The sequence below is a fragment of the Anastrepha obliqua genome, chromosome 1, assembly GCF_027943255.1.
Source record: "Anastrepha obliqua isolate idAnaObli1 chromosome 1, idAnaObli1_1.0, whole genome shotgun sequence".
Taxonomy (NCBI): domain Eukaryota; kingdom Metazoa; phylum Arthropoda; class Insecta; order Diptera; family Tephritidae; genus Anastrepha; species Anastrepha obliqua.
In genome coordinates this window covers 161260088-161287796 of record NC_072892.1, presented here as the reverse complement: position 1 = coordinate 161287796, position 27709 = coordinate 161260088, and the positions used below count along the sequence as shown (strand labels likewise).

The following is a 27709-nucleotide window of genomic DNA, read 5'->3' as shown; positions in this document are numbered from 1 at the left end:
GTATGCAATTTCCCACATTTTATAATATATTTTCCAACATTTATATGTATTTCATGTTATGTTCTCCTATAATATTTGTACGTAATTGAATTAAAAAACAATAATGTCTCTGTAATATTAAATATTTCCATACTTTCTGAAGTCAATTATCGCATGTCGCCCAATACAAATTTACTGCATATGAATTTTTCTTTTTAAGAATAAATTTAAGTTATCCTTAAGTATGTGTTTGTACCAATGTATGTACATATATAAAAATACATATACGTCGCATGTGAATGTTTTTGTGTTCTAATCAAATTGTTTTGCCTCGCCTGTTTATGCAATGTACTCCTTCCTATCTGTATGTAATGCTCGTGGAATGCGCTGTGAAAAAGTAAAAGTCTTAATTATGTATTTCAACTCCTATTTGATATTCAATGATTCAACAGTCAACCCTTTCCCATTGTGTTTTCTTTTCACCGCGTTCGTATTTATTTTACCAACCACAACAAATTCGAACTAAAAAAACCAACAAAAAATCGAAAACAAAAACCAAAATTTCCAAAACTAAAATATATATAGTGCACCAATACCAATCAATCCAACACAACAACAACAACAACCAGCACAACACAATCCTCAACATGCAGTGAAGGCAGCATCGAGGAGTATAACGAAGAAGAACTGGAAGACGTACAAGAAGTAGAGGAGGAAGAGGACGAAGCACGGCAAACGCATGACGACGCTTGCACCGACCAAGCAAATGCTTACAACAACGATGGGCTCATATTGAATAATGAGGTGCTAGCAATATCGCCTGCCGGTAGTGGCAACAACAACTATGGCTGCAGCAATGACGCTCTGGAATCCACTGACTGTGATTGCGATTGTGATTCCCTTACGGCCAATTGCAATCTGGATAATTGCAATGCCAACAACAATGCCGACAGCAGCAATGCGAATATCAATGCCAATGTGAATGTGAATGCTGCAAATGTGCATACCAATACCAACAACACATTGCAAACGAACAACCCCCGCACAACCAGCAACAACACGCCCCCATCCAATCGTAGTGTCCCCAATGCCAATTCGACGCTTAATCGCAATCGTTCCAATAACTCACAACCAAATCTAAATTCGAATCAAAATCAAAATCAATATCAATACCAAAATCCAAATCTTATTTCGAATTCGAATCAAAATCTGATAGCACAAAATCACAATCAAATTTCAATGCAAAATTCCAATACAAATGTGAGCACACTTCAAAATCAAATGAATCCAAATATTTCCTCCAGTCTTGAGATTATTCTTTCGCCAATTATACAAAGTAGTCGACGGTAAGTTAACCTCAAAAAATGATAACAAATTTATATTCATGTATGTTTGTATTCGTATATGTTTTATATATGTAGCGCAGCGTGATTATACCTCCTAGAATAGCATAAATATTTACACCGTTATATATTATCATATAATATACAATATGTATGTATTTAATAGAGTTTAGTTACCCTTTACATAGAGTTTAGTTACTTTACATTCTCTTGTTGCAATAGATCCCCTTTAGTTCGAAGAAATTTCGAACAATTCATTAAATTGATTTTAGTACTTTTTTAAAGTTGAGTTCAAATGAAGAAAATTTCAAAATATTACACAAATATTTTGCATGCTACAACATAGTCATTTAAGATAAAAGGTAACTAAATACGAAAATTTATTTATTTACATATAAATCTTAGGCACAAAATCGCTTAGGCGGTTATCGCGCCAATGACGAAAAAGATAACTTCTATGAAATTTTATAAAAAGTATTGCATATAGTAGTTGACACTGAGCCCAATTTTCGAAAGCAAATTTTAATTACTGGCGAGGTACATTTAACCTCTCTGGCAGCGTGAATAAACAAGCTTGCCACATTTGGGGAACTGAGAATCCACACGAGATTCATGAAACGCCATTGCATGACCGGAAAGTAACTGTTTGGGCTGGTATTTGCGCCAAAACCATCCGCCAACCATTGGGCCATATTTTTACCAAAAAAACGAAACGGTCGATGGAAACCGATATCGATGGATGTTGGCTCATTATGTCTGCCCGCAAATGCGTGAGAAACGTTTAGACAGTTACTGGTTTCAAAAAGACGGTGCGCCATGCCACACTGCGAATACAACAATTGAATTTCTGCAACGAAAACTCCCGGGACGTCTAGTGCCAAAAAGAGGCGACATCGACTGACCGCCCAGACCACCTGTCTTAACCCCCCCGGACTTCTTTTTGTGGGCATATTTCAAAGAAAATGTATATATATATTTACTACATATATACTTGTTTTAAATACATATTTAAAGCAAAGTAATATATAATAATTTACTGAGTAAAATTTTTTGTTTGTAAAATATTCAAATATTTTTTTAATCGAATTTACTTTAGTGAAAAAAAGCAAAGACTAGTTATGCTGGATATGCTAGAGACCTTAATCAAAAAGTTCCCGAATTATATTCAGAAAATCCTAAATAGAAGTTTACTAGCTGGGCAAAAAGTAAGGTGAATTTGGTTGTAAAATGAAAAATCTTTATTTATTCTTGTAAATCAATTTCATCCCCTTCAAAATAATCCCCTCTCGATGAAATACACTTATGCCAACGATTTTTCCAATCCCCGAAACATGCCAAATAGTCCATTTCCGGTATAGCCATCAGCACCTTCTTCGATTCAGCTTTTATCTCCTCAATCGACTCGAAACGCGTTCCCCGGAGTGGTCTCTTGAGTTTTGGGAATAGCTGGAAGTCACACGGAGCCAAATCAGGCGAATACGGTGGTTGCGGAACGATATCCGTGGAATTTTTGGCGAAATGGTCACGAAAGACGAGTGCAGTGTGAGACGGTGCATTATCGTGATGCAAAAACCAAGAGTTGTTGGCCCATAATTCTGGTCTTTTTAGACGAATTACTTCACGTAAACAACACATAACCTTCAAATAATATTCCTTATTAATAGTTTGGCCAGGTGGAAGGAATTCATAGTGCACCACACCACGAAAATCGAAATTATTTTTGAACGACTTTGACGTGCTCTTTTCGGTCTGACCTCGCCTTTAGCACGATATTCGCTTGATTGGTCGGTTGTTTCAGGGTCGTAAGCATAAATCTAAGTCTCATCTCCCGTAATGATACATTTGAGCTTGTCCTGATAGTCTGAAAGCATTGTTTCACACACATCAACGCGACGACTTATTTCCAAAAATTGAGAGTTTTCGGTACCAAACGAGATTTTACTTTTCGTAGGCCCAAATGGTCTTTCAAAATGGTTTTCACAGATCCTTCTGATATTCCGATCACATCAGTAAGGTCTTTAACAGTCAACCGACGATTTTTGAGCACTAACTCCTTCACTCTATTGACGTGTTGGTCATCTGTCGATGGTCGTCCGGAGCGCTCCAAGTCATCAACACGCAGTCATCATCCGCAGCCGAAATTTCATTGCGCAAACAAAATTTGATGGCACTTCGCTGCTCAATCAAATCAGACATTTTAAAAATCGAAAAATGCACTCTTGGTCGTTTGGTAAACACAAGCGTAAATATATTACTGACAATGACATTCACATGAAAGTTGGCCCAGATGTTATTAACAGTGCTGCCAACTCATGAAAAAAATAACTAGAGCAAAATTTTAATCCCGCAAAGTTTGACAAATAAATTCACCTTACTTTTTGCCCACAGTAGTATTCATCAAAAGTGATATTATCGCCTTCAAAGCACTCCCCATCAACGGCAACGCACTTATTCCAGCGTTTAATTCAGCTCTCGAAACATTTACGGAACCATATTCTAGGTAGAGCCATGAGAGGCTGTTAAAACGCGTTCCCCATATTGGGGAAACAGAAAAATCGCTGGGAGTCATATCATATGAATTCGAAGACTCTTGGATGGTATTCGTTTCGGTCAAAAATTCGCAGATATTGATGGTACTGTGCGATGGTGCGTTGCCTTTTTTTTTTGGCGAATTGCTTGATGCAAACGTCTCATAATGCCCAAAAAATAGTCCTTATTAACTGTCTGACCTTCTAGCAAAAATTTGTGGTGGACGTATACAATACCTTTGTAAACCATAAAAACCATGCGCATCGCTTTCTCTTTTGATTAAAAATGGGATATTTGTTATTTGATCTCAGTTGATTCGGAACTCTTCAGTCACTCGCCTTATGTCTACTCAACTACAAGCCCACATCTCGTCTCAAGTAATGATACGTTTCATGAAGGTCGGTTGAATGGGTTAGATTAAAAATCATGCCTTTAGCTATAATATGTTACCGCGGTGTATTTTTTGTAGGAAATTCAGGTTCTTTGAGACCAACTTTACAGCAACACGGCGCAGAGCCAAAAGTCTTCTGCCAGCTCACTGATGGTTAATTTGCGGTTATTTGATGTTTTCATCAGTTTTTAATGTCTATGGCCTGCCACTACATTCTTCATTCTCGATGGACTTACGGCCTCTTTTAAAGCGTTCACGACACTCGTTAGCAGCTGTTTTCTTTAGAATATCATTACCGAATCACCGAAACAGTTTCCCAACATTTCTAAGGTTTTCGTACCATTGAATCAATTTTTAATGCGGAATTTAACACAAACTCGTTGCTGCAAATTCAAATCCATTTTTAAATTGGTAGAAAATCGAAAACACGTGCAGGGAGGGACTTACTCAAGGCGGCGTAACTTTAACAAATGTCCAGCAATGACTAAAAAAATTTAGGTAAAGGTATTAATCACAGATGTGGCAGTCTACCAAAACAAAAAAGTAGGGCTAAAATCAGTTGACTTAGAACATCACTTGGCGGTAGTTCTAAGAAACTTTTAGTCAAGTTGGTACCTACTTTTCATATTTAAAATAATTTTTTTAAAGACTAATGCTTTGAAATACGAAAATTCCTCAAAAAAAATTTAATTTATGAAAACATTAAAAACTGAGTTTGCAGGATTGCTCCATAAAATTCATAGTTTCTCAGGAATAAGTAATTTTTTCTGAATATATAAAAAATATAAAATTATTTCATTCTACTAATTCTAGCATCACGATCACTTCACTTGTGCAAATCCCGCATCATAAGAACTAAATTTATTTCTTTTTTATGCACAAATTCTCTAACAACGGCCTCAAATATGTAAACGAACATCAACTCTTTTTACATTTAAATAAGCCCAAAACAGATTGATGCTCTCTAAACTGGCCAAAGCTTTACGCGACCTTAAACTTTCACTGAAAAACAGTTCTGCACTTTAGACTTAGTTTATATTTAAAGTCGAATTAAGTAAACTTAGTTTGACGATAATTGAACTTTGCACTGCATAACTGGCAACAAAGGGCAGATATTTATTATTTCGCTCGCCCGTAAGTATGCTATAACCTACAGAAAGCTGTGCTTATAATTTCATTCAAATAGCAGCCATCTGCACTTCTCAGCCGGCATATGCAATTTGTGGTATATAAAAAGCGCACATAGCTCAAAAATAAATAAATAGAGGCGGCCGCTATTAAAAATCTTTTTCTATCATTTTGCTATTTCACGCACGGAGATTTGCTCACTGCTGACATACCAAAAAAATGCTTATTGTATAATCTCCTACCCTCTTAAAATCAAGGCTTTTCTCAGAGCCTCCGAGTTGCAAGACTGAACATTTTTGAACTAAATGGTAGTAAGCCACTCTATAGGTGCTCCTTGTGAATTTTTCCTGATACGCATCCTATCGATTTAAAACCATAAGGCACTTACTTGTTTTGCGCACTGAAATTGTATTTTTGCCATTTTAATAAATTCAACAGCATTAATTTCATATTGAATGTACGTATTCATATATGGTGCAAATGTGTGGGTGCGTGAATACGTGGGTTGCTGAATTTCCACAGAAGGCATTCATTTCTGATTTTGCTGCCATATTTTTATGTACCAGTTAGAGTATTTATTTAAACAGTAAACAGCAGAATCTCCAGAGGCTTTAAACATCAAACAACTCGAACTGGAATGCAAAGATTCATATAGCACAACAATAATTTGCAAAATTAATGACAAATGCAAAAATCATAAAAGCAAAAACATAAAACATAAAACAAGAAATCGAAGAAACAAAGAAAAAAAATAAAAAACAGCAAATGAATTGAAATGAAAAGCGCCAAGAATAAGGCGCAGAAAAAGTTGCAAATATTTGTGTAATGCATAAAATATTAATATTCATAAAAACTGGAAAAGTTTAAGCCATAAAAAAGGCTGCCAACAACACAAAAAAAGAACAACAAGCAAAAGCAAAGAAATTTGGCGCACAACGAGAATCAAACGAAAATATGTCTGTATGTAGAAGAGCGAGGCATACATACAGCCGTTGAAAAATACTTGAGAACACTGCATAGGCAAACATATGTGGGAATCTTTTCTGAAGTACAGTGCCACAATGGTACTTTTTGAGCTTGAATATATTTGCTGTGATCAAATTTTTTGAAATGCGTTCATTTTTCGATTCCTCTTGAAAGTTTCGAATTGATTTTTTTCGTTTTAGTAGGAGCAGGGTAATTTTTGTCAAAAAAGTACGTAAGAACGATTCGGTCTTCGTCAGAAATTTTGTAAATTGTTTGCTGTTTTATATTATAACTGGCAAGTAAGTAAAACATAAAGTCTCTGTAGTATTCTTACAGAGCTTTACTGTAGTTGAAACGATTCAATAATGTCGAGAGAGAAAAATTGCACTCCAGCTCTTCGAAAAGCAACTTAAAATTGCAAAAGACCAGGTTCCTCTCTCCTTCTCTCTCTTTGCCTTGTCTCTATTTGGGGTCTGCCCTCCTCATCCTCTTGCGACAGGTTCCTCTGTATGTCCCTTTGTATCGCATTTAGCAAGGTCGATTTTGATCTTTGTCTAGTACTTATTGGCTCAGTTATGTTCGTGGCATGTGGCCACGCGCGTTATTCCTGCTGCCCAGAGAAGAATTTTAATTTTTGTCTCACGCAGGTTTTATACACCTTTCCCTTCATCTTTAATGCTAGTTTTCTGTCTCATAAGACGCCTGTCAGGCTGCGTCACTTTAACCACGCCGCGTTAACTTTGTGTGTCACATCTTCGTCTATGTTTCCATTTTCACTCAGGATCGATTCCCGGTACTTGAAACATGTTGTTACTGTTATTGGTCTCTGTTCCCTCTTCGCCATATTCGCCTTCATATTTATGCCCATTCCACTACTTGTAAATATTTCATTCCAAGTGTTGAGTTTTCTCTCCAGACAAGCCAGGTCCTCTTTAATTCAGACTACATAGTCCGCGTTAAGGATATTCCATGGCACTTTGTCTTGAACCTTATCTATCAGATGATCCATAACGAAGATAAAATCAATGAACCTTGGTAAAACCGGGAACAGCCATCGCATTAAATATGACGTTCAGATACTTCAAAATAAAATGCTACGTTATGCGGAAGAGAATTTACCAGGGGTTTGGAAATTGCAACAAGACAATGAGCCGAAGCACACTTCTCTTGTGGCAAACCGAAGACAATCTGATCACTGTTCTGAATTCGGTATCTTCGGTTGACGAATTAAATTCAATATCAAATTCAAATTCGAATCAAATTCAATTCACATATTTGGAAAGAGGTAAAAAATTAACTCAATACACAGAGTATCACAAATTCGTATAAGTTATGTCAACAGATTGAGGCAGCTTGGAAATCCATTCTTATTGAACATCGCAGAGATTTAATAATGTCAATGTAAGGGCGAAGTCCAGCAATAATAAAGCAGAATGGGTTTTTAGCAAAATATTATTGTCTACTTTTCAGTCTCCCCTGCATGTTTTATGACTTCACTATTATTTTACTGCGTTCCTAAGTATTTTTCTCCAAGGAATTTCGCTTTGAATTAACTTCGGTGCATAATTAAAAAAAATATGTTTTCCTTAGACAAAAGGACTCATACAGCTTGAAAATATTTTAAATGTAAGTGATTTTATTAAAAAAAAAAGTCTTAAATGGAGAGAACTACGCATCGTTCTTAAGTATTTTTCAACGGCTGTATATATAAATATATTGAAGAAAGCTGCCAGCGCCACATGGCCTAAAACGCAAACATAAGTGGGAAATGATGCAAAGTAAATACAAATAACAAGAAGGGAAATTTTATAAAAAAAAGAAAAGACAATAACACCACAGGGAAATGTTGATTTCCGCGCTGGCAGTCGACAACAGCGCAGTGCTTAATGTGGCTGTCGAGCTGAGCAACACACATACATTCGAATGCATCGAAAAGTGTGCGTGTACAGTTCGCGAAAAAAATATGGAACCTCAATATTTTGACTATTTATTTATTTATTTTTTTACTTAAAATTTAATTTCAGGTCAAGTTTGAAGTTGCGAGAAAATCCCGTTGATTTTTGATCATTTTTTTAATTGATGGTCTCGCATAGTTTCTCCATATAAAAAAAAATACCAGTCTAACGGTTAGACTTGATAGAAGTGAAATCTTCCGTAAAACAAACTGAGAGAGAATAAGACGAAAGCAGCATTAGGAGCGGGATAATTATAGGTTCATTATAATATTGCTATAAAGTTCATATTTTATTTTCTTCATTTTATCATTATTCATCCTCAATGTTTTCAATTTCAACAAATGATACGAGTGGCTTATGATAGATAAAATATGATACAAATGCTTTGGTTTCGATGTTGTCAAAAAAAATACCCAAACGGACCGAAGAAACAGACCTATAAATTTCTTCCATTTTCGTCTACTTGTATTCATATAAAAATTTATGTCTCTTCCCACCAAAGCTAAATGTATTAGTATATTTTTTCTTGTATTTATTCAAAGCCGAAATCCCGGCGGTACTGCAATACCGGGTCAACCCGTGGCAGAGAAAGAGCAAGCCCCTAAAACACTCCGCCCATTTCCAAAAATCAGTTTAACATCTGATAGATCCTCCATCGGAGGACAACAAATGTTAAACTGGTAACCACACTACCTAGTCAATACATTTTAAATAATAAACCTAATAAAACTTTTGAGAATTACACGCTCACAAAAATTATTTATATCAACATATAATATAACGCTTCGTAACTAAATAACTTTTAGGCCAGCGACGACAGCATGGCGCGGTAGCCGAGCGACTAGCAATGTGAGATTCCGATCCAAAATCCTTGGTTCGAATCACAAGAAAAAATAAAAGTTATTTTTATTTAGTTCGTCGCTACTTTTATATCAACATATAATATAACGCTTCGTAGCCAAGTTGGTCGCTTTTTTCGTTTCACTTTTCCTCAAATCACTCCAAACGATTCTAAAGAAGTTTTCACTTCAAAAATATGGTGGGCGTATTATATGGAAAAAATGCGCAACACCGCCAAGAAAAAAAATTATCAAAGATCAAAGTCATTTAAGTTCTGATTAAAAAGTTTGAAATTTTGGTAAATGGTTTTTCCAATTTTTTCAAGAGTTTGAAATTTTGGTGAACATTTTTCGAATCTGTCAAATTTGAATAAAAGGTTTGTATTTTTGATGAAAATTTTTCGAATTAAAAAAAAAAATGTTACAAAGTTAAAGCTTTTCATCTAAATTTTCCCATTTTTCTAATTTTTTTATAAAGTTTGAAATTTCGATAAAAAATTTTTCCAATTTTCAAATTCTAAAATAAAGTTTGAATTTTTGATCAAATTTTTCCAATTTTTCTAAGTTTAGTGTAAAGTTTGGCATTTTGATTAAATTTTTGTCAAATTTTTCTTTTAGTGAAAAGTTTGATGAAAACTTTTCAAAATTTTCTAATTTTTAATAAAAAGTTTGTATTTTTGATGAAAATTTTTCGAATTAAAAAAAAAAATGTTACATAGTTAAAGCTTTTCATCTAAATTTTCCCATTTTTATAATTTTTTCATAAAGATTAAAATTTAGCTAATTTTTTAAATTTTAGTATAATATAAAGTTTGAAATTTTAATGATTCTAATTTTCGTATAAAGTTTTAATTGGAAAACGAGCTCATTTCCATAAAGAAATAAAAATCATTAAAACATTTATAAATGTTGAGGTACTATATGTCTTTCGCGAGTTGTACTTACATGGAGTCAAGTGATTTCGCGATTTCACTCGCAATTTTCGCAGAGCCTCGCCTTTGTCTGATTGTCTGTTTTATGCATGAGAAAGTAAGAAGCTCGCAAATATTTATAGGGCTTGCATTCGCGCACTCACCCAACCCCACGAAAGCACACAAATACGCAAACATGCAGACATTGATTCAGAAAAGAAAATGCGACATTCAAATGCGACCAACAAAACAATACAAAATCAACTTTCAATTCCAACTGCCTCGCAGGCTTTACCGCCTACCCACCCACAGCAGTACATTTCGCCACAGCAGATATTATTTGGCAAGCAGAAAAGAAAACTAACGGTTCCAAATTTCGACTTCAGTGCGTCTTTTACTTTTGCTTTCTGTAGACATAAACGCAGACAATCGCGAAACTGAAAACTTACGTTGGTAATGAAGATTGAAATTGAAGTGCCGCTTTACGCCACTCAGCCCGCAGAGGAGAATTGATTTAAAAATCGAAAATTTCAACAAACGTAAAAACAATGGCAAATGGTGAATGGTAAATGTGCCAGGCAACAGGAAGAAACCAGTTGTATTGTAAATAATTTACTTAGGATTTCACATTGTGAAGGGCAATTGACTGAAGCTTTCGCTGCTATTGACAATGACTTGGCGTCTTGGATGAGCATTTTCACGGTTACTAACGACGTAAATTCAATTTATTAATGACTTCGGTTATGCGGCAAAATAGGCGGAAAGTGAAAGCATCCACAATTCCTTTTCGTTCTTTTTTTCGTGGCGGCGGGAGTGCACTGGCGCTGCTCGTGTTGAGTCAAGCAAAATTATGCAAATTCTGAAGGGAAATAAATATTTTGTTTAACTTTAAATAAGCACCAGTGGGTGCGGAAACCATTTAGAGCAACATTGTCGTATTTGTTTTTAAAGTGGAAGGAAAGAATTTGTTTAAATGTCCAACTGCCTGCTAGGAATTTAAATAAAAAATAAAATTTTCAAGAAATTTTCAAATTAATCATCATTATTATTTTTTACATTTGTGTTTTTTTACGATAAATCTGGTTGAATCAGTAAAACTCATTCTTTCATAGCACATCTGCTTTTGTTTCCTTCTTAACTCCTCTCGGGAGCATAGGGCCCCGACCAGACTGTTGCATCGTTCTGTGCCGTTGTTTTTGCAACGTCCCATGAGATGTCGGCATCTGCTAGTTTGCGCAGCATCGACCTTCTCCAAGTGTTTTTTGATCGACCTCTCCCTTGCGGGTTCCAGTCCAGTTCCATTCTCGCGTTTTTATTTGGTGGTTTTCTAAGCGTGTGATCTATCCATCGCCTCTTTCTACGTTTGATTTCCCTAAGGATGGATTTCTCATTCGTTAATCTCCACATAGCGTAATTACCGATGGGTTTTGGCCAGAATATAGTGCAGATGATGTGGAGGCATTTGTTGCTGAAGGATTGTAGCCTCTGTGTGATGTTTTTAGAGACCAGCCATGTTTCGTTTCCGTACAGTAAATACTGACTTCACACATCAGCTGAATATTCTCTCTTGAGTGGCCCTGGAGATTTGTGAACTCGCCCGAATGCCATCCTTGCTTTGTTTAGCCTCCAGTTGGCATCTTCATCTGCTCCACCATTTGACGTAATGATGCAGCCGAGGTAGCAGAAGCTTTCGAGGAACTCCACCGGGCATCCGTTAACCAATATCTGCCTTACGTTATCATTGGCAATGTTGACCTCCAGTCCGACAGCGCGTGCCAGCGCGATTAGTTTGTCCACCTTCGCCTGCATGTCAGATAGTTTCTGAGAGAGGAGGCAAATGTCATCTACAAAGTCCAGGTCGTCAAGATGTCTGGTGAAACTCCATACGCTGCCTTTTTTGTGTAGGGTCAGCTGGAACATGATGTCATCAAGGACGACGGCGAAGAGAAGTTGGTAGTGAATGGAGCGCTGATATCGCCTTTGTGAAGCACTGCAAGTTCGGAGTTCTCGTAGAGGGCTATGATGAGGCAGATTATCTTGGCGGGAACTCCCTTTCTACTCAGTGCCAGCTATATTGCGTCTCGTTTAATAGTGTCGAATGCCTTCATAAAGTCTACGAGCAACATGTAGAGCGAGAAGCGCCACTCATTTGATTGTTCTACTACAATCCGAAATGTGTTGGCTTAATCAACACAGCTTCAGTGAGGGCGAAATTCAGCTAGTTTGTCTCTTATGGAGCGTTCGATATCTTTGAACCTGCTTTATATAATCACTGCTACAATTTTGTAGATGGTGTTAAGTAGGGTTATTCCTCGTCAGTTGCCGCAGTCGCGCAGGTCGCCTTTCTGGGCAGCTTCACTATGATGCATTTTGTCCAGGACGGAGGCAGCTTTTCATTACTCCAGACGGCGGTGATGTGGGGATGAAGGATTTCCGCTGATATTTGCGGGTCGGCTGTCATTAGTTCAGGCAGTATGCCATCCACACCCGTTACTTTGTTGTGCTTCAGCTTCTTAATTGCATCCCTAAGGCAGGATGTTGAAGAAGGATGTTGAGGCAGGGTGTTGTTATTTTATTGCTGCTTGTTGTTGTGCTGCCCACTTCAAAGCTAGCTATACTGCTGAGCGTAATGTTGCTAGTTGCCTCTAAGTGTTTCTTCCATCTACAGATCTGGTCATCATTGGAAGTCGGCAAAGCAACATTGAGATCTCTGATCTGCTGGTTGCTGTTACTCCGCTAGTTGGTTAGGCTTCCAACTATATGCAGCTGTCTCTGTTCTTTACTCCTGCTGCCGCTTCGGCAACGCTAGCAAGATCTTCAGTTGACTTTCTCTTATCGTTTCTGGCGGATTTCTTTACTTGCTTCGCCGCCTCCTTGTAGGCTCACCGAAGGGCGCCATCGCTGATAAGTTGCCTTTTAAGTTTATTTCTGCGCTGAGTGATGCCCCAAGTGGTGTCAGAGATCCATGGTTTGCCGTTAGTGGTCTTTATTGTACCAAGTGTTTTCTGAGCGTTCTGTCTGAGCGTGGCGTTTATAACTTCCCAATCAGTGTTGTTGTGGTTGGTGAACAGCTTCTCGCGAAATGCGCTAGTTGTTTCTTTTTTGGTTGCAGGATCGCGCAACAATTGGTCGTTGAGTCGCTTATGCCTGCGTGGTGTGTAGTTTTTCTTACTGCATTTCAGTTTCATCTTGACGTTGCCTGTAATTACCTCGTGGTCGGTGTTTATATCGGCTCCCCGTCTGTTCCTCACATCAAGTAACGAACCTCTCCACTTACGACTCACGCAAATATAGTATATCTGATTACGAGTCGTCCCACTGGGTGAGGTCCAAGTTTATTTATGAATTTCTTAGTGGGGAAAGATTGCGCCACCAATGATAAGCTGAAACGTCTGGCACACATCTACATGCACTAAATTACAAAATTATTATTTAATTAATTAGTAACTATTATTAAAAAGTAAAGTTCTTCGAAAAAAATTGTAAACTACGAAAAAAAAATATTCAAAAAAAAAAACAAAAACAGCAAAGCATTGTGATGAACTTAAATCGAATTAGTTGATTTTCTCTCACTCTGCTTTTTGCCAGTTTTGCGAATTTTTTTTTTTTAACTTCAGAACTAAAAGTAGTTCAAAACACTCCAAAATGCGCATTTATATAAGTTTTGTCAAAATTGTACTCGCTCAAATTATTCCATCAATAAATTAAGTTGCTTGATTTTACCAAACCCTGCCATTGAAAGCTTTGGCAAAGCACTTGAGCGACACCTTTACCACATAAAACACTTCCTGTGGTACGTTTAATCAACCACGACCTTTCACATACCGAACAAGTCATTTCACAGACGTTTTGACCCCTTAAACACACAATGGGCCCATCGTTTATTTTCAATACCCAAAATTCAAAGCACAATTATTTTATTGCTTTTGTCAAAATATCGCCATTCGAATGCCCGCAATAAAGCACACCTCACTGCACTAAGGCTACAAACTACACACAATATGGATGTAACAAATAAATGTGACAACAACGTTTCTACCTCATTGGCGGTGGGAGCAAATTGGGTACGACATGGCGTATAAGTGCAATTCGAACAATTTTCAACGCCATTCAAGGTCACTCATACGCAATGTATGACATGGAAATGCCATTTATCGATAAACAAAAACAGAGTTGTATTAAACAAAACTTATCAAACATTAACAAATATACAACTTTGTAGTGTTTATGATAAAGTGATAAAAACGCAAACGACAGACAAAATGGGCAACCCTTTTTCAAAGCACATACACACATCTACGCATAGACATACAGCAAAAATTGGGGTGCGTGGATGGAATGTAAAACGGCTTGTTTTGATAGTCGAACTTTCATGTGAATGACCATGTTTTTCATACTTTTGAATGCGAGGGTGATGAAATATAAAAGTTAGAAAAATGAGCTGAGGCTATGGGCGCTGGGGAAAACGATTTACCAAAATGGCAGACACAAATTTAAATGAGCAGACATTTGTATATGCGGGCAAACAATTTATACTTATAATAGATATAATACATAGATATGTATGAGTGTATGCGTTTTTTGTTTTAAATGGACCTATGGTAAAGTGTCCCACACCCATTCATACACAAGGATGTATGGATGGCTGTAAGTATGGATGTGTGCATGTATGTATGTATGTATATCTGTATATATGTATGCATGTATGTATGTATGTATGTTTATAAATACTTTTATAGACCATAAAAACATGAATGAATGTTTTAAATAAATGACCTACAAAAAACTAAACAATGCCAACAATGCCTCCAGGCAGCAGTCATAAAGGCAGTAACAACAGTAACAACGATACTTACAAAAAGAGTAAAAGCCGCCACCAGTCGTGGCAGATAAGCTAAAAGAGCAACAAAAGTGTCTGTATGCAAACCCAAAGGCACATAAAAATATTTTTATGAATAGACGGACTAAACTGGCATCTGAAAATCCATAGAAAGGCGCATAGAAACTCACATGAAATGTGATGAGTTATGAAAAAATGTTTAGAAAAAATACTTAAATAAAACATAGAAAAAAGCGAATAGAATGCATAGCTGATAGAACGATAATAGAAGCACAGGAATATGGCACACTGTAACAATTCATGGAACTCCATAGGAACAAGAGCAGTTTGCCAGTGGGGCATGCGGGCCTAGAGCGCATGAACAAGAAGAAAAACGCTGGGCTAACAAGTACACAAACACGCGCACGCATACGCACATACTAACTAATATATAAGAAATTCCAAACACGTTTGGCTTTAAGAATTTGTGACTACGAAGTGCCAGTAAGACGACAACTGGGATAGTGAAAAACTATCAGTAAAATAAAATGAGAAAAAAACAACGAGAATTACAAAAATACTTTAAAAATCGTGCATCTATCTTTCCCACAAAATAGGTCACCCCTCTGAAAAACGTGAACCTATCTTCCCCACAAAATAGGTCACCCCATAGAAAATGCTCGCGAAAAGCAGGTGGTAAAATCAAATCATGCCGCTGTTGCAGCAACAACATGGCTAACAACAATTACAACGTCACAGCACTAAAAATTGCTGCCGAGTAGCGCAAAAGGCACACAAAATTGAATAATTGGAGCCAGCGATACGAAACACAACGCGAATGCAGCTACTTCTCAATGCAACACAATTCAACGCGTCGCAATGGAAATGAACTGCGAAAGTTCCGCTCGCAAAGTAAAGTAAATGGCACAGCCGATGAATTGCAAACAAATAAATAAATAAAATGGAGGTAACCTAGAATGAAGCAAAGGGAAGAATTGACAAAGCCATTCAACGACGGAACTATACCAAAAAAAAAAAAAAAAATGCAAAAAAACACACAAAAAATAGAATACAAAATTTAAAAAAACTTTGCAGTTTCACACACCTTTTTTAAGGTAGTGTGGGTGTGACACGAAAAAGATCGTAATAGTTGAGGAAGGCGCAAAAGCGGAACAGAGAAAGCGCGAAGTTCAAGCTGGCTAAGCGGCGCTGCACTATCTAGCACAGCGCTCTATTTATTTATTGACAATAAGAAATATATTTTTCCGATGCTGAAAAGCTGCGCTAAAATAAATTTTCTAGGAAACTGGAGTGGGTCAACATTCGTAAAGAAAACTTATTCTAAGCAAATAGCACAATTTGCACGCAGTTTTCTGTACGTTTTAACTTCAATGAAGGGTTCTTCTTTAATTTTAAAAATTGAACTTGCTTTAGTGTGATTTAATCCTACTCAAAGCGCAAATCAAATAGTCACGGAGAGTTTTTGCGATGAGTAAAAAACTAACACAATTTGCAAATTATTTTATTAAGCCTTTTAGCTTAATTTGTTGTTAGATAAAAGGTAGTCCGTTTAGCGTTTGATGTTAGTGATAGTTAATTTTTTTGGGTTTGAGACATAATTTATTGTTAGAGGGGTGTCTTTCTGCTGGAACAAATTCCAATTCCTATAAACTCGATCACTGAATCCGAGCATTAGTTTCCTTTTGCTCGTTAAGTTTTCGTGATATCGCCATGTCTTGGTTTAAATAAGAAAAGGTGAAATGTAATGGTTGCAGTGCCACTCTGGCACTTCCCAAGTAACACTAAAGCGCCGATTTGAAGAAAGGTAGATTATAAAAAAATTCTTTCTGAAGAGACCGCTAACCGATCGATACCTGTTAAGTATCAAAGTAAGGGTAATGCAATTTTGTATATTCTTTTTCTGCTAAGTTTACTCGTATAATAAAAGTTAAACAGTTATAAGATATTTATCAATTTTTGAAAAAAAGACGTTGAGAAGAAAAAAATTTCAGAAAAAAAAAATTTTAGAAAAACAAATGTCTAAGATATTTATAAATTTTTGAGAAAACAAAATTTGAGAAAAAAAAATTTGGCAAAAACATTTTAGAATTTTTTTTTTTCTGCTAATTTTATAATAAAAATTAAACAGTTTTAAGATATTTATAAATTTTTGAGAAAAAAAATTTGAGAAAAAGAAAATTTGAGAAAAAAAATTTGAGAAAAAAATTTTAGAAAACAAATTTGAGAAAAAAAATTTAACAAAACAAAATGGTTTTTTCGTAAAAAACACGAGGTGCCACAAAATTAATCATCAATTTTGTTTTCGAATAACTTTTTTACTACATAAAACAAAAATTATTTTGCATGACTGAGAAACAAAATTTGGGAAGAAAAAAATTTTTAAAAAAATTCTGAGAAAAAGAAAGTTTTGAAAAAAAAATTGAGAAAAAAAGATTGCAAAATATAAATTTTTTTTAAGATATTTATAAATTTTTGAAAAAAAATATTTTTGAAAAAAAAAAAATTTAGAAAAAAAATGTAGAAAAATAAATTTAGAAAAAAAAATTTAGAAAAAAAAATTATAGAAAAAAAAAAAAATTCGTAAAAAATACGAGGTTGCACAAAATTAATCATCAATCTTGGTTTCCAATAACTTGTTTACTACATAAAACCAAAATTATTTTGAATGAGGGAAACAAATTTTTTTAAAATTTTTTTAAATTTTGAAAAAAAACGTTTAAAAAAAAAATACGAGGTGGCACAAAATCAATCATCAATTTTGTTGTCAAATAACTTTTTTACTACATAAAAGCAAAATTATTTTGAATGGCGGAAAAAAAAAAATTGTTTAAAATATTTATAAAAAAAATTTAGAAAAAACTATTTGAAAAAAAAATTTATGAGAAAAAAAAATTTAGAAAAAACAATTTGAGAAAAAAAAATTTCAGAAAAAAAATTTGAGGAAAAAAAATTTTAGAAAAAAAAAAATTTGAGAAAAAAAATTTTTTTTCGTAAAAACTACGAGGTGTCACAAAATTAATCATCAATTTTGTTTTCGAATAACTTTTTCAACCAAAACTATTTTCAACTTAAGCCAAAAACTATTTTGCATGACTGAAATCTTTACTTTGACCTTTATGCACCCCCTTGCCTGTTTGTATTGGGTCAGCTGGTGTAATTATGAATTACATATCCAACACTAGCAGCTATTAGAAGCCTCTCATCCATGCAGAATTATGGAAAGTCACCTAAATCGAATGTTTGATTACCTGACTCATTCTGTGAGTTTCATTTGGTTTCAAGTTGCAGTTAAGTGGCCTTAAATGCGTGTTGATAATAACTCCATTTGTTCATATTTGCCCCAGTGTCTTTGGGGTACTCATGAACATGGATTCTGGTCTTGGGATGAAATACTTAAAACCCAAGAGTAGTTGCACTCCACGGTTACAACAACAAGTAATACATGCTGAAATACGGATTTTTATTAGGATAATACAAAAAAAGAGAAGCGCAGAAACATTGATTTTTTATTGCACATTAATGCAAGTACTGAAGATCAAATCATACATTTTCGTAAATACCAGGTTAATGGGACGGTCAAACAACGACAACTTTTCATCAAGTCATTTTTCTTTCACATTCATACTGCCCTTGGAAACATCTTTTATTGTCGACTTAATCCTTGTTGGAGAGGAAAGAATCACTTTTACTTCCCTTTTGGTGGTACCGAATTCGTCTCCCTTCACAAAAATGAATTAAGTTTTGTTCTGACCCACATTTATCATCCCATGCCCAGATATACCTTCGCCCGCGTTGAGTCATTCAATACTCAAGTCCAATGAAACATCAGCATAATTTTTTGAGGGAATTCTTTTTTCTATTTAGTAGGTAGCTATCGTTCCCCTGCTTACTGGAGGATCGTTTTCATGCTCATCGATCTGATTGTGTGTTTGTCGTTGAATATTTTGCTGCATAATGACTTTCCATTGTTTGCACTGGGCCAGGTCATGTGGATCAAAGTGATGTTCGGGCATCTTACTTTTAACCCACTTAACTTGAAGGGTTTTGAAAAACCTTTACTAAGGTAGCCTTGAAGCCTTTAATAATGTTGTTCACTTTTATTTTATTCCCAATCGACCCCAGTAATGCGGAAAATTCGTTTTTTTTCAAATGAGAAGGCTCTAATCCAATTTTTGTTTTGGTGGTAATCGCATCGTGCCAGGTCCGGATTAAATTGTGGATACATTAAATCTTCCCAACCAAGGACAGGGAGTTTTTGGCGAGTCACTACAGACGTGTGTGACCTTGCGTTGTCCTGATGGAACACAACACTTCTTCTAATGGTAGCTTCTGGCCATTTCTGGTCAATCGCTAGCTTTATGCGGTCCTGTTGTTGACAATAGAAATCTGAATTTAGTGTTTAGCTATAAGGAAGCATCCCCAAATAAAATACTCCTTTCATGTCCCACCTAATGCCCAATGGAACCGCCTTGGCTGTTAGTCTTGGTTTGGCCACCGTTTGAGCTGCTTCATCACGCTTTGACCACGATAGTTTTCGCACACTGATGTCATATGTGACTCATTTCTCATTCCCAGTCACTGTCCGTTTAAGAAATAGCTCAATTTCATTCTTTTTCTTTTATTTTTTTTTTTTCTTTTTTTTTCTTTTATTTTATGGTCGATCTTTAGCTTCTATGCAATACTGCGACTACTCAAATGCCTGGGCTTCTGTGATTTTATTGACATTTTCTTTAGCATCGAAAATGCCTGAACGGAATCGGTGAAACCAAAATAAAAAAATAAATACCCTCCATAATTTCAGCGTCCTAGCTTCCTTTTTCTCTTTTACCAAGGAAAAACTGTGACAACCATCTACCAAGAAAAGGATTTATTTTTTCCTAACCTAATATATATATTTCTCAGTTCACAATGTGATGGACTTGGATATAATTCTTGACCTACGCTCTTGAAACTTCATATCAACTCAAGAAGTGAAGCCTCTTGAAGGTTTCAAGTGTCAAAATTTCGCAAAGGATGCTCAAGAATAATATGAAATATGCTGTTGCGCTAACATTTCGGTGTATTTATGCACCTGAAAGAGTAGTGAAAAACTGGCTCTAATTACGCTGATATCGAAATCATTATGTAATGCACTCCACTAGGCTCTTCCTGTAAGCTAAAATATCATGGCAACAGTCTTCCGAGCCACGAAACTCAATCATTGAATAAAGTGAAGAAAGACGCATTAATAGTAGTAGTAGTAGTAGGAATTCTATCTGATTTAATTTATACATTAATTTATTTAATATATTAAAGTAAATAAAGAAATAAATAAAAATGTTTGTGGCAATAGCGATCTTGCCAGTCCGTAGCAATTATACTTTCTTCAAGCTTTAGGCCGAACTCCATACCTAAGTCATTGAGTTGCTTGAGCCAAACATTTTTTTTTTTTCGTAAAATACGCTGTGTATAGTAGATAGTTTTCCAAATGTATTTCATATGTAGTTCTAACGAATATAGGTAGCTATCTTCTACGTTTGTTTTCTAGCATTATTGCAAAATTTGGGGTGAAGTCAGGTAATTTGAAAACTCTTTTAATAAAATAACGCTGAAGTTTATTCACTTCTTCAAACAGCGTATGACGCCAGATTTGAGCGGCGTATGTTTGTATAGCTCTGCACACAGCTTGAAACAGCTTCCATTTAGCCTTGAATGAAATGTATGGCTTAGCTAAGAAATTGTTCCATGTTCAATTAAGACTAGCTTTTGCTGAACTATTTCTAGCTTGCACAGGTTTAGCAAACACCATTTTGGAAGTGAGAATGACACCAAGATATTTATGGTACCATTTTTATTTCCTCGCCTTTGTACCACCAATTTTCTGCCTTAGCTAGTTGACCACCTTTTCTAAAGACCATCATCTCGGATTTCATTAAATATACTTCCATGTTCCACTCAGCGCAATATATTTCTAGTTTTTTTAATCATAGATTGCATGACGTTAGGATTATCCGCCAAGAGAACAATAACATCGGCATAAAGAAGACGGCGTACATTTATTTTATAAATCAGTAGACCACCTTTCAAACAGTCATGTAGATCATTGAGGTATAATGCGCAGCGCAAAGGTGATAACGGACAACCTTTTTTCCACCCCTTTACAGGTTTCAAAGTAATCTCATACTTCCCTTCCTGTCCAAACTGCTGTTCTCTTATTCGAATATATATTTTCAATCATATAGATGCGCGTATAGTTTTTAATATAGTTTTTTCTAAAGTTTGTAAGTCTTGCATTAATCAATCCCATTAAAACTTTTGCGATACAGTTCATAATTATTTGCTGTATTTGCATTTCCTTTTTTAAAAATTGGAAAACTATTGTTTTAAAAAATGTTTCGAGGATTCTTCCGGTCTCGAAGATGATGTTGTACAATTTCGTTATCTCCACGATAAATTCTGTTGAGGCAGCCTTTAGTAGCTCATAAGGTCCCATCTTCCCCAGGTGTTTCGTTTGTTTTGGCATTTCCAATTATTTGTTCGATTTTGCTTATTGTTACATCTTAATTTGTATGCAAAGCAGCTGCATAATGAATATCTTTTGTTAACTGAAGCTGACTTAGTAAGCCTTTAAAATAGTTTTTAAGCCCCGATGTCGTATTAACTGCACCAACTTTAAATGATTATCCTCTTATTTCTTTGGCAAGGCTCCAGCATTCTTTTGAATTTGCGGTTTTATAGATTTTTTTTTCAGGTCTTTCAAAATAATCCTTCTTCGCTTTCTCGCATGTGTTCCTAAACAATTGCCTTACACGCAAATATTTTTGCTTTTCTTCTGCTTTGTTGAATCTTCTGAGATCATTCAAATATTTAAAGGAAAGCTCCCTTGCGTTCAAACATTTCATATTAAACCAAGCGCTTTTGAAAATGATTTTAGAGTTTTTTGCTGTTATCTTCGGCGCAGACGCACTAATATTGGTGTGCATTAGCTCGCCATAGCACCTAAACAAAACCGAAAACGAGCTCATTCTGAAGCTCAGGTGATGCTACTGCTACACTCGGTTCCCCGTCTCTTACTAAGCTTGTCACCAATTGAGCGCTGCAAGCGTGACACGAAATTCATATGAGCTTTATTATCATTTCATATCATATTTCATTCTAGTTGCATATGCAAAGCTGTACTGAATTCTGTAATTAAATCCAACATCTCCATTTTATGGGCAATGAATTGCAGATAACTCCTTTTTCCATATTAACTATAAAATGGTTGTGTGCCTAATGCGAAATCTGGCAAAATCAGTCTGTTATAAAATTGTGTAGTTTTAACTTAATGCAAATCATTTATATATTTCACAAAACTCATCACTGCCGCTACTACTCGCCAATATCGAAAGGTTTGACTTTATGCCATTGGCGGCGCTTTTGATATACGACACTTTTCTTTCGGTATTTTTGCTCCGATAACACTTTAAGTTGCCTAATAAATCCAAACATTCTGACAGCGAACAGGACAAAAGTAAAATGCACGCGGCAGCAAATGTAACAAAAACACATTTAAAATGAATGTGAAAGTAAGCAAATGTGATAAATTCAAAAGGCTAAACAGTCCAAATACTCAGAAAAACAAAATCAAAGGCAGCCATCAGCGTTCGCTTGAAGGAGTTTGATGTCTCAGCGCGCGTTTTTGTTTTCCATTTTTGTAGTCTGCCGGTCGCTTGAATATATAATATTTATTTATTTATTTGTGCTTGCGTACGCACATTTAAAATATGGGTCTGCGCACTTCCTGCCCACCCTCAGCCGCGCTTGCTTATTTATTAAATTAAGTAATTACATTAGTGCCGCCATAAATTTCTTTGCGCCTTCAACTTTACTTTGCTTTGCAACTCCAGCGGCAGACTCTAACTCTGACTGCTTTCAACAGACTTTCGAGTTTCAAATTGTTGATGCGGCAATATTTTGTTAACATGCGCGCCTATATTTCCCTACCAGCTGACTATGTTGACCTTCCTTTGCTAGCCGTTCTTCTCCCTCCACAGCGCCACTTTCCCACTCTCCATTTTTGTATGGTTGTCTGTTTATTGGACGAACTTTTGCGTTTGCCTTTTTGCACGCAGCCTTTTCAAAGTAACTACTTTTTTATTTATTTTTACTTTTTTATAAATGAATAAAGCTCACAAGGACTTGAATTATTTTCGTTTGTTTCCATTTTAGTCTCAGTTGTGGATATTCTCTTGCGTGTTTGTTTACGTTTTATTGCCTTTGTTACTTTTTATTGCTTCGACCGCCAGTCGCGTTTTATGCAATATTTATTATTTATTATATTTGCTCACACTTAATAAAATTTCTGTAAAAACTCATCAGGCGGCAATTCAGCAAAATAAAGATAATAAACGACCAATCAGTTATGAGAAAAAAAAATTCAATAAAAACAAATATTTGTGTAAATATGCCAAATACTATTGCTCAGTATTTCAGGCAGCATTGTGCGCTTGCATACTGTTTGCCCACACTCTAGTAGTTTAAATGAAAAATTCGTGTTTATTAAAATAAAATTGATTTTTTTATTCACGAACTTCCCAGCAGGTTACATGCAGGTACATATTTACGTCTGAGCGTATGGTGGCAGTCCCGTGAAGAGTGCAAATCTTCGCTTAACAGGGTTTTCCTGATATGAAAGCGCCACTTCAGTGCTACTTCTGGGTCCATGAATAAAACTAGACTAGAATTTTATAATACAGATTTTTAGCAGCCAGAATTTTACTTACAAAATACTAAGTGCATCATCGGTGAGGTAGGCAGCAGCACGGTAAAACGCTCTGTTAACAGGAGAACCCCTCAGGAAGGAGTCTTATCCCCTCTGTTGTGGTTATTAGTTGTCAACAATATCCTCACCAAATTCAACTGAAAGGGAATTAAAGTACTGGCGTACGCGGATGACATAGTGCTCCTGGTTTCAGGAATGTTTCCAACCAGAATCGGTGAAATTAAGGAAGGAGCTCTGGTATTACTCAGCACTTGGGCCGCCACAGACTGTGTAAACCCGAGCACAACCGAACTTTAATCCTCAAAAACTAAACGGCGTTAGTTTTATTCGAACCGAACTGGCGAAATACTTAGGTGTTATCTTAGCCCCCAAACTCAGCTCGAAGTCCAAAATAGAGTACAGGGTAAAGAAAGCGAGAATGTTGGGTAAAAAATGGCGACTCCAAAAAAAACTATCCAATTGGTTCTACACATCCACTGTAAGGCCAATACTAACATATGCGGCACTAGTCTGGTGGCCCGCAACAGAAAAGAAATACAACCAAACCAAGCTGAACAAGATACAAAGAACAGCATGCATCTTAACTGCAGGGGCGCTTGGCACCAGTCCTACTGAAGCGCTTAAGGGGTTAGGGGTAGTCAGAATTTTCAAAAAATTGATTTTTTTTTTGCATTTTCTTAAAGTATAATGTTTTAAAAATATTGTGTAAAAATTTGAAGTGAATCCGACAAATACTTTTCAAGTTATTCAACAATTAACAAAGGGCGCTCGGCCGCTCCGGAGCCGATAGCAAAACTTTAAATGCGTTTTTCTCAAAACTATGTTTTTCAAACTGGTGAACACTGTAACTTAAAAACCGCTACGTAGATTTCAATAAAATTTATACAGCTTTTGAAAAACATAAAAAACTTGTGCCTGATCGAAGGATTTTTGTTTTTTTCAAAAATTTCGATTTTTTTTTAACAATTAACTGTTGATTTTTTGCTCTAAAATCTGGAAAAAATTTTCTGAGCCCGCCATTTTGTTCATTTTGAAAAAAAAAAAAGCTTCGATCAGGCACAAGATTATCTATTAATAAAACTAATTTTTCTTGTCCGATTGGTTTTAGATGAATCTGCAAGGACTTGTAATGTTCACCGCAAGGGACTTCTGGAGAAACGGGCTTCACACAAACAGCGATAACTTTTGCAATTATTAATTTTTTTTTTTGAAATTTTGGTGAAGTCAAGTTAAAACATGATGTTTTTATGCTATGTTTTTATTTTTGTTAAATAAATTAATTAAGTAGCAAAAAAAAATTCGTGAAAATCATCATTTTTTCGGGCCTCTGACTACCCCTAACCCCTTAACACAGTAACACATCTATTACCATTGGGCTTACGCATAAAGACAATCGCAACATGCAGCGCGAAGAGACTCAGAGACATGGAAAGCTGGACAATAAGGTCGTGTGGTCACAGCTCCTCCTACAGAGACCCTCGCTGCTCAAAAACAAATCAGACTTCACAATCCACGACCTTAATTTCAAGAAAGACTTTACGGTACGTTTTCCAACGAGAGCCGAATCGAGAATCGAGAAATGGAAAGGTGATTGGAAGATACGATATCGAAATCTATACTGACGGTTCTTAGATGAACTGTGGTGTGGGAGCTGGCTTCCATTCGGCGCTACTCAATCTATCTCAGTCAATTCGACTTCCTCACTATGCTAGCGTATTCCAGGCAGAACTTTTAGCAATCAGCGAAGAATGCAAATCACTAAAACTCTACAAGGAAGTTGGTGCAAGAGTAGCTATCTTCTCAGACAGTCAAGCAGCTATCAAGGCCTTAGACTCTCACTCCATTTCACGCAAACTAGTCGTACAGTGTGGAGAGGAACTAAAATTACTTAGTCATTGGCTCGAAATCCCTCTGATATGGGTTCCCGATCACAGAAACATACGGGGTAATGAGATCGCGGTTGAGCTAGCAAGAAAGGTTCAACACTAGAAATAGCAGAGGCGGTGACAGTCTCCACCCCACTCAACACATTAAAAGCATCCATTGCTTCACACTATCATCCTTCAGCCGAAAAAGGATGGAAGCAATTAACTACATGTATTACAACAAAAAACACATGGCCGTCGTACAAAATCCAAAGGACGAATCACTTGTTAGGATGTTCTCAACCTAATATTTCACGCATCACTGCTACCCTTACAGGAGGTCAGTGGAATGTAGGGAATCATGCAGCCAGACTCAACCTCCACTTCAATCGCATCTGCAGAAGCTGTCAAGCGGAAGGGGTGAAGGAAAGGCTTTTCCACTACTTATGTGAATGTCCAAGGCTAGCTAGGGCACGACTCCGCTCCCTCGGTAAGCCTTTCATACAGCAAATTAATGAGATCTCAGACATCGAGATAAAGAATTTGCTGTTTTACTTGCCTTGACCTTACTAAATGGATCGGACTAGGAACAAAAAAAAAAAACAAAACGACTTCATCACACGAGGACAGTGATAGTAAAACGGTGCTGGTCGCTAATTAGGATTATTTCAGTGGAAATACTCAACCACTTCAACAGCAACAACATCAACTAAGTGTGCCATAAAAAAATGTTGAACTGAAACTGTTTTTATTTTGTATTTGTGAAACGCCGTATAAAAAAAAATATAGTTTGGGTACATAGAATAACCATAATAATGGTGTGCCATCAAGATTATCGATTTAAGAAACAAATCACTGTCTGTAAAAAGTTTACATAGTGAGCTAATAACTTTTTGCCAACACTGTATATATAATATTATATTATATATTTTTTAATTTATAAGAAATATCACATATTCGTTAATTTTTACAAATATTCCATATAATCATATATTTAAGAATCATTGTACATACATAGATTCACCCGTAGTACACTCGCATATTACTCATACGCACTGGCCCCCAATCATGCAGAAAGTTTAAGTAAATATCCACATAATCGTTTCTTAGTTCAAAAATCATATATCATATAAACACATTAACAGCACATATTTTCCATATTTAACTATTTTATATATCTATTGACTCTATAAATTTGATCCCTTCGACATGCCAATCAATTTGATACTCCACCACTAGCAAATATCACTCATACGCAGTGGCAAATAAATGTACCTGCAGACTATAGCATCTAATTCACTTGAAACACAGATATTGTATACGCATATTAACAGTTATATTGTAATTGCAGTAACGCATTTAACACATACCCACACACACACACTTAGACAGTAACAATTTTATAAATCACAATTTTCACCATATAGAATTCTAAACATACGCAAATCAACGCTTTCTAGTGAAAACCAATTGCTTTCTACAAATTAGTTCTACTCGATTTATTTAAGCAAAATCCTCTGCTTAATTCGTTAATTAAAAATTTTTCCACTTACTCATCTTCCAGGGCGCAATAGTCGGTGAAATGAGCACGGAATTATGAGAATTAGCGAAATTCAATAGACGTCAATAGCCGAATGGAGAGCAGCAAGTGCCAACGGCGACAGCTACGGACGTAAAATATAGTAAATTAAACGAAATAGAAGGCAGCATACTTGCAGAGGAACAACAATTTAAGGGCGATTTCATGGAACAACTACAATGGCAACAATATCAACTTGAATTACAGCAGCAGCAACAGCAACAGCCACAAGCGCCACCACCGACAGCATTTTGCAAACACTGGCTGCAGCAGCAACAGCAACTACAACAGCAGCAACACAAACTGCAGCAGCACCAACAACAACAACAACAAAAGCATACGCTTGACTAACAAGCACAACTACAACTAGAGCTGTAGCCGAAGTTGTCCTCACAATAGTGGTGCTGTGCTCGTTTCAGCTGAAATATTAACTGGGGCGGCAACAAGTAGGTAACGGGAAGGCGGAAAACATGAGTGCAACAGCAACAGCAGCAGCCAAAATGAACAAAAAAAAGTTACTAAAACATAAGTAGTTGAAGTAAGTGTAGTTGAATAGTTTCGTTCCAGCTGCCACATGGTTGTGGTTGCGCCAAAGCATACGAATGTGTGTGGCTGCTCGCCTGTGGGTTGCACGGCTAGCA

At 36.1% G+C, this 27709-nt stretch overlaps 2 protein-coding genes and 1 pseudogene across 2 annotated transcripts in view; 2 read left to right on the top strand and 1 right to left on the bottom strand.

Moving 5' to 3' along the window:
• LOC129239263 (hornerin) overlaps window positions 1-1329 on the top strand; it is a 189755-nt gene extending 188426 nt beyond the window's left edge. Inside the window, exon 16 of the mRNA XM_054874635.1 lies at window positions 565-1329. Coding sequence (XP_054730610.1) covers window positions 565-1329 — 765 coding nt within the window. The remainder of the gene's footprint in view (window positions 1-564) is intronic.
• On the top strand, window positions 1245-27687 carry LOC129239270 (vacuolar protein-sorting-associated protein 36-like). Its single transcript, XM_054874650.1, has 2 exons — window positions 1245-1325; window positions 27054-27687. Exon 2 carries the CDS (start codon window positions 27234-27236, stop codon window positions 27417-27419), a length of 186 nt encoding a protein of 61 aa, XP_054730625.1. The 5' UTR covers window positions 1245-1325; window positions 27054-27233; the 3' UTR covers window positions 27420-27687.
• LOC129236605 (U2 spliceosomal RNA) lies at window positions 8824-9007 on the bottom strand (annotated as a pseudogene).
• Window positions 27688-27709: the final 22 nt, after the last annotated feature.

Coding starts and splice junctions, on each gene's coding strand:
- LOC129239270 (XM_054874650.1), top strand. CDS start 27,234: ATGGAACAACTACAATGGCAACAATATCAACTTGAATTACAGCAGCAG.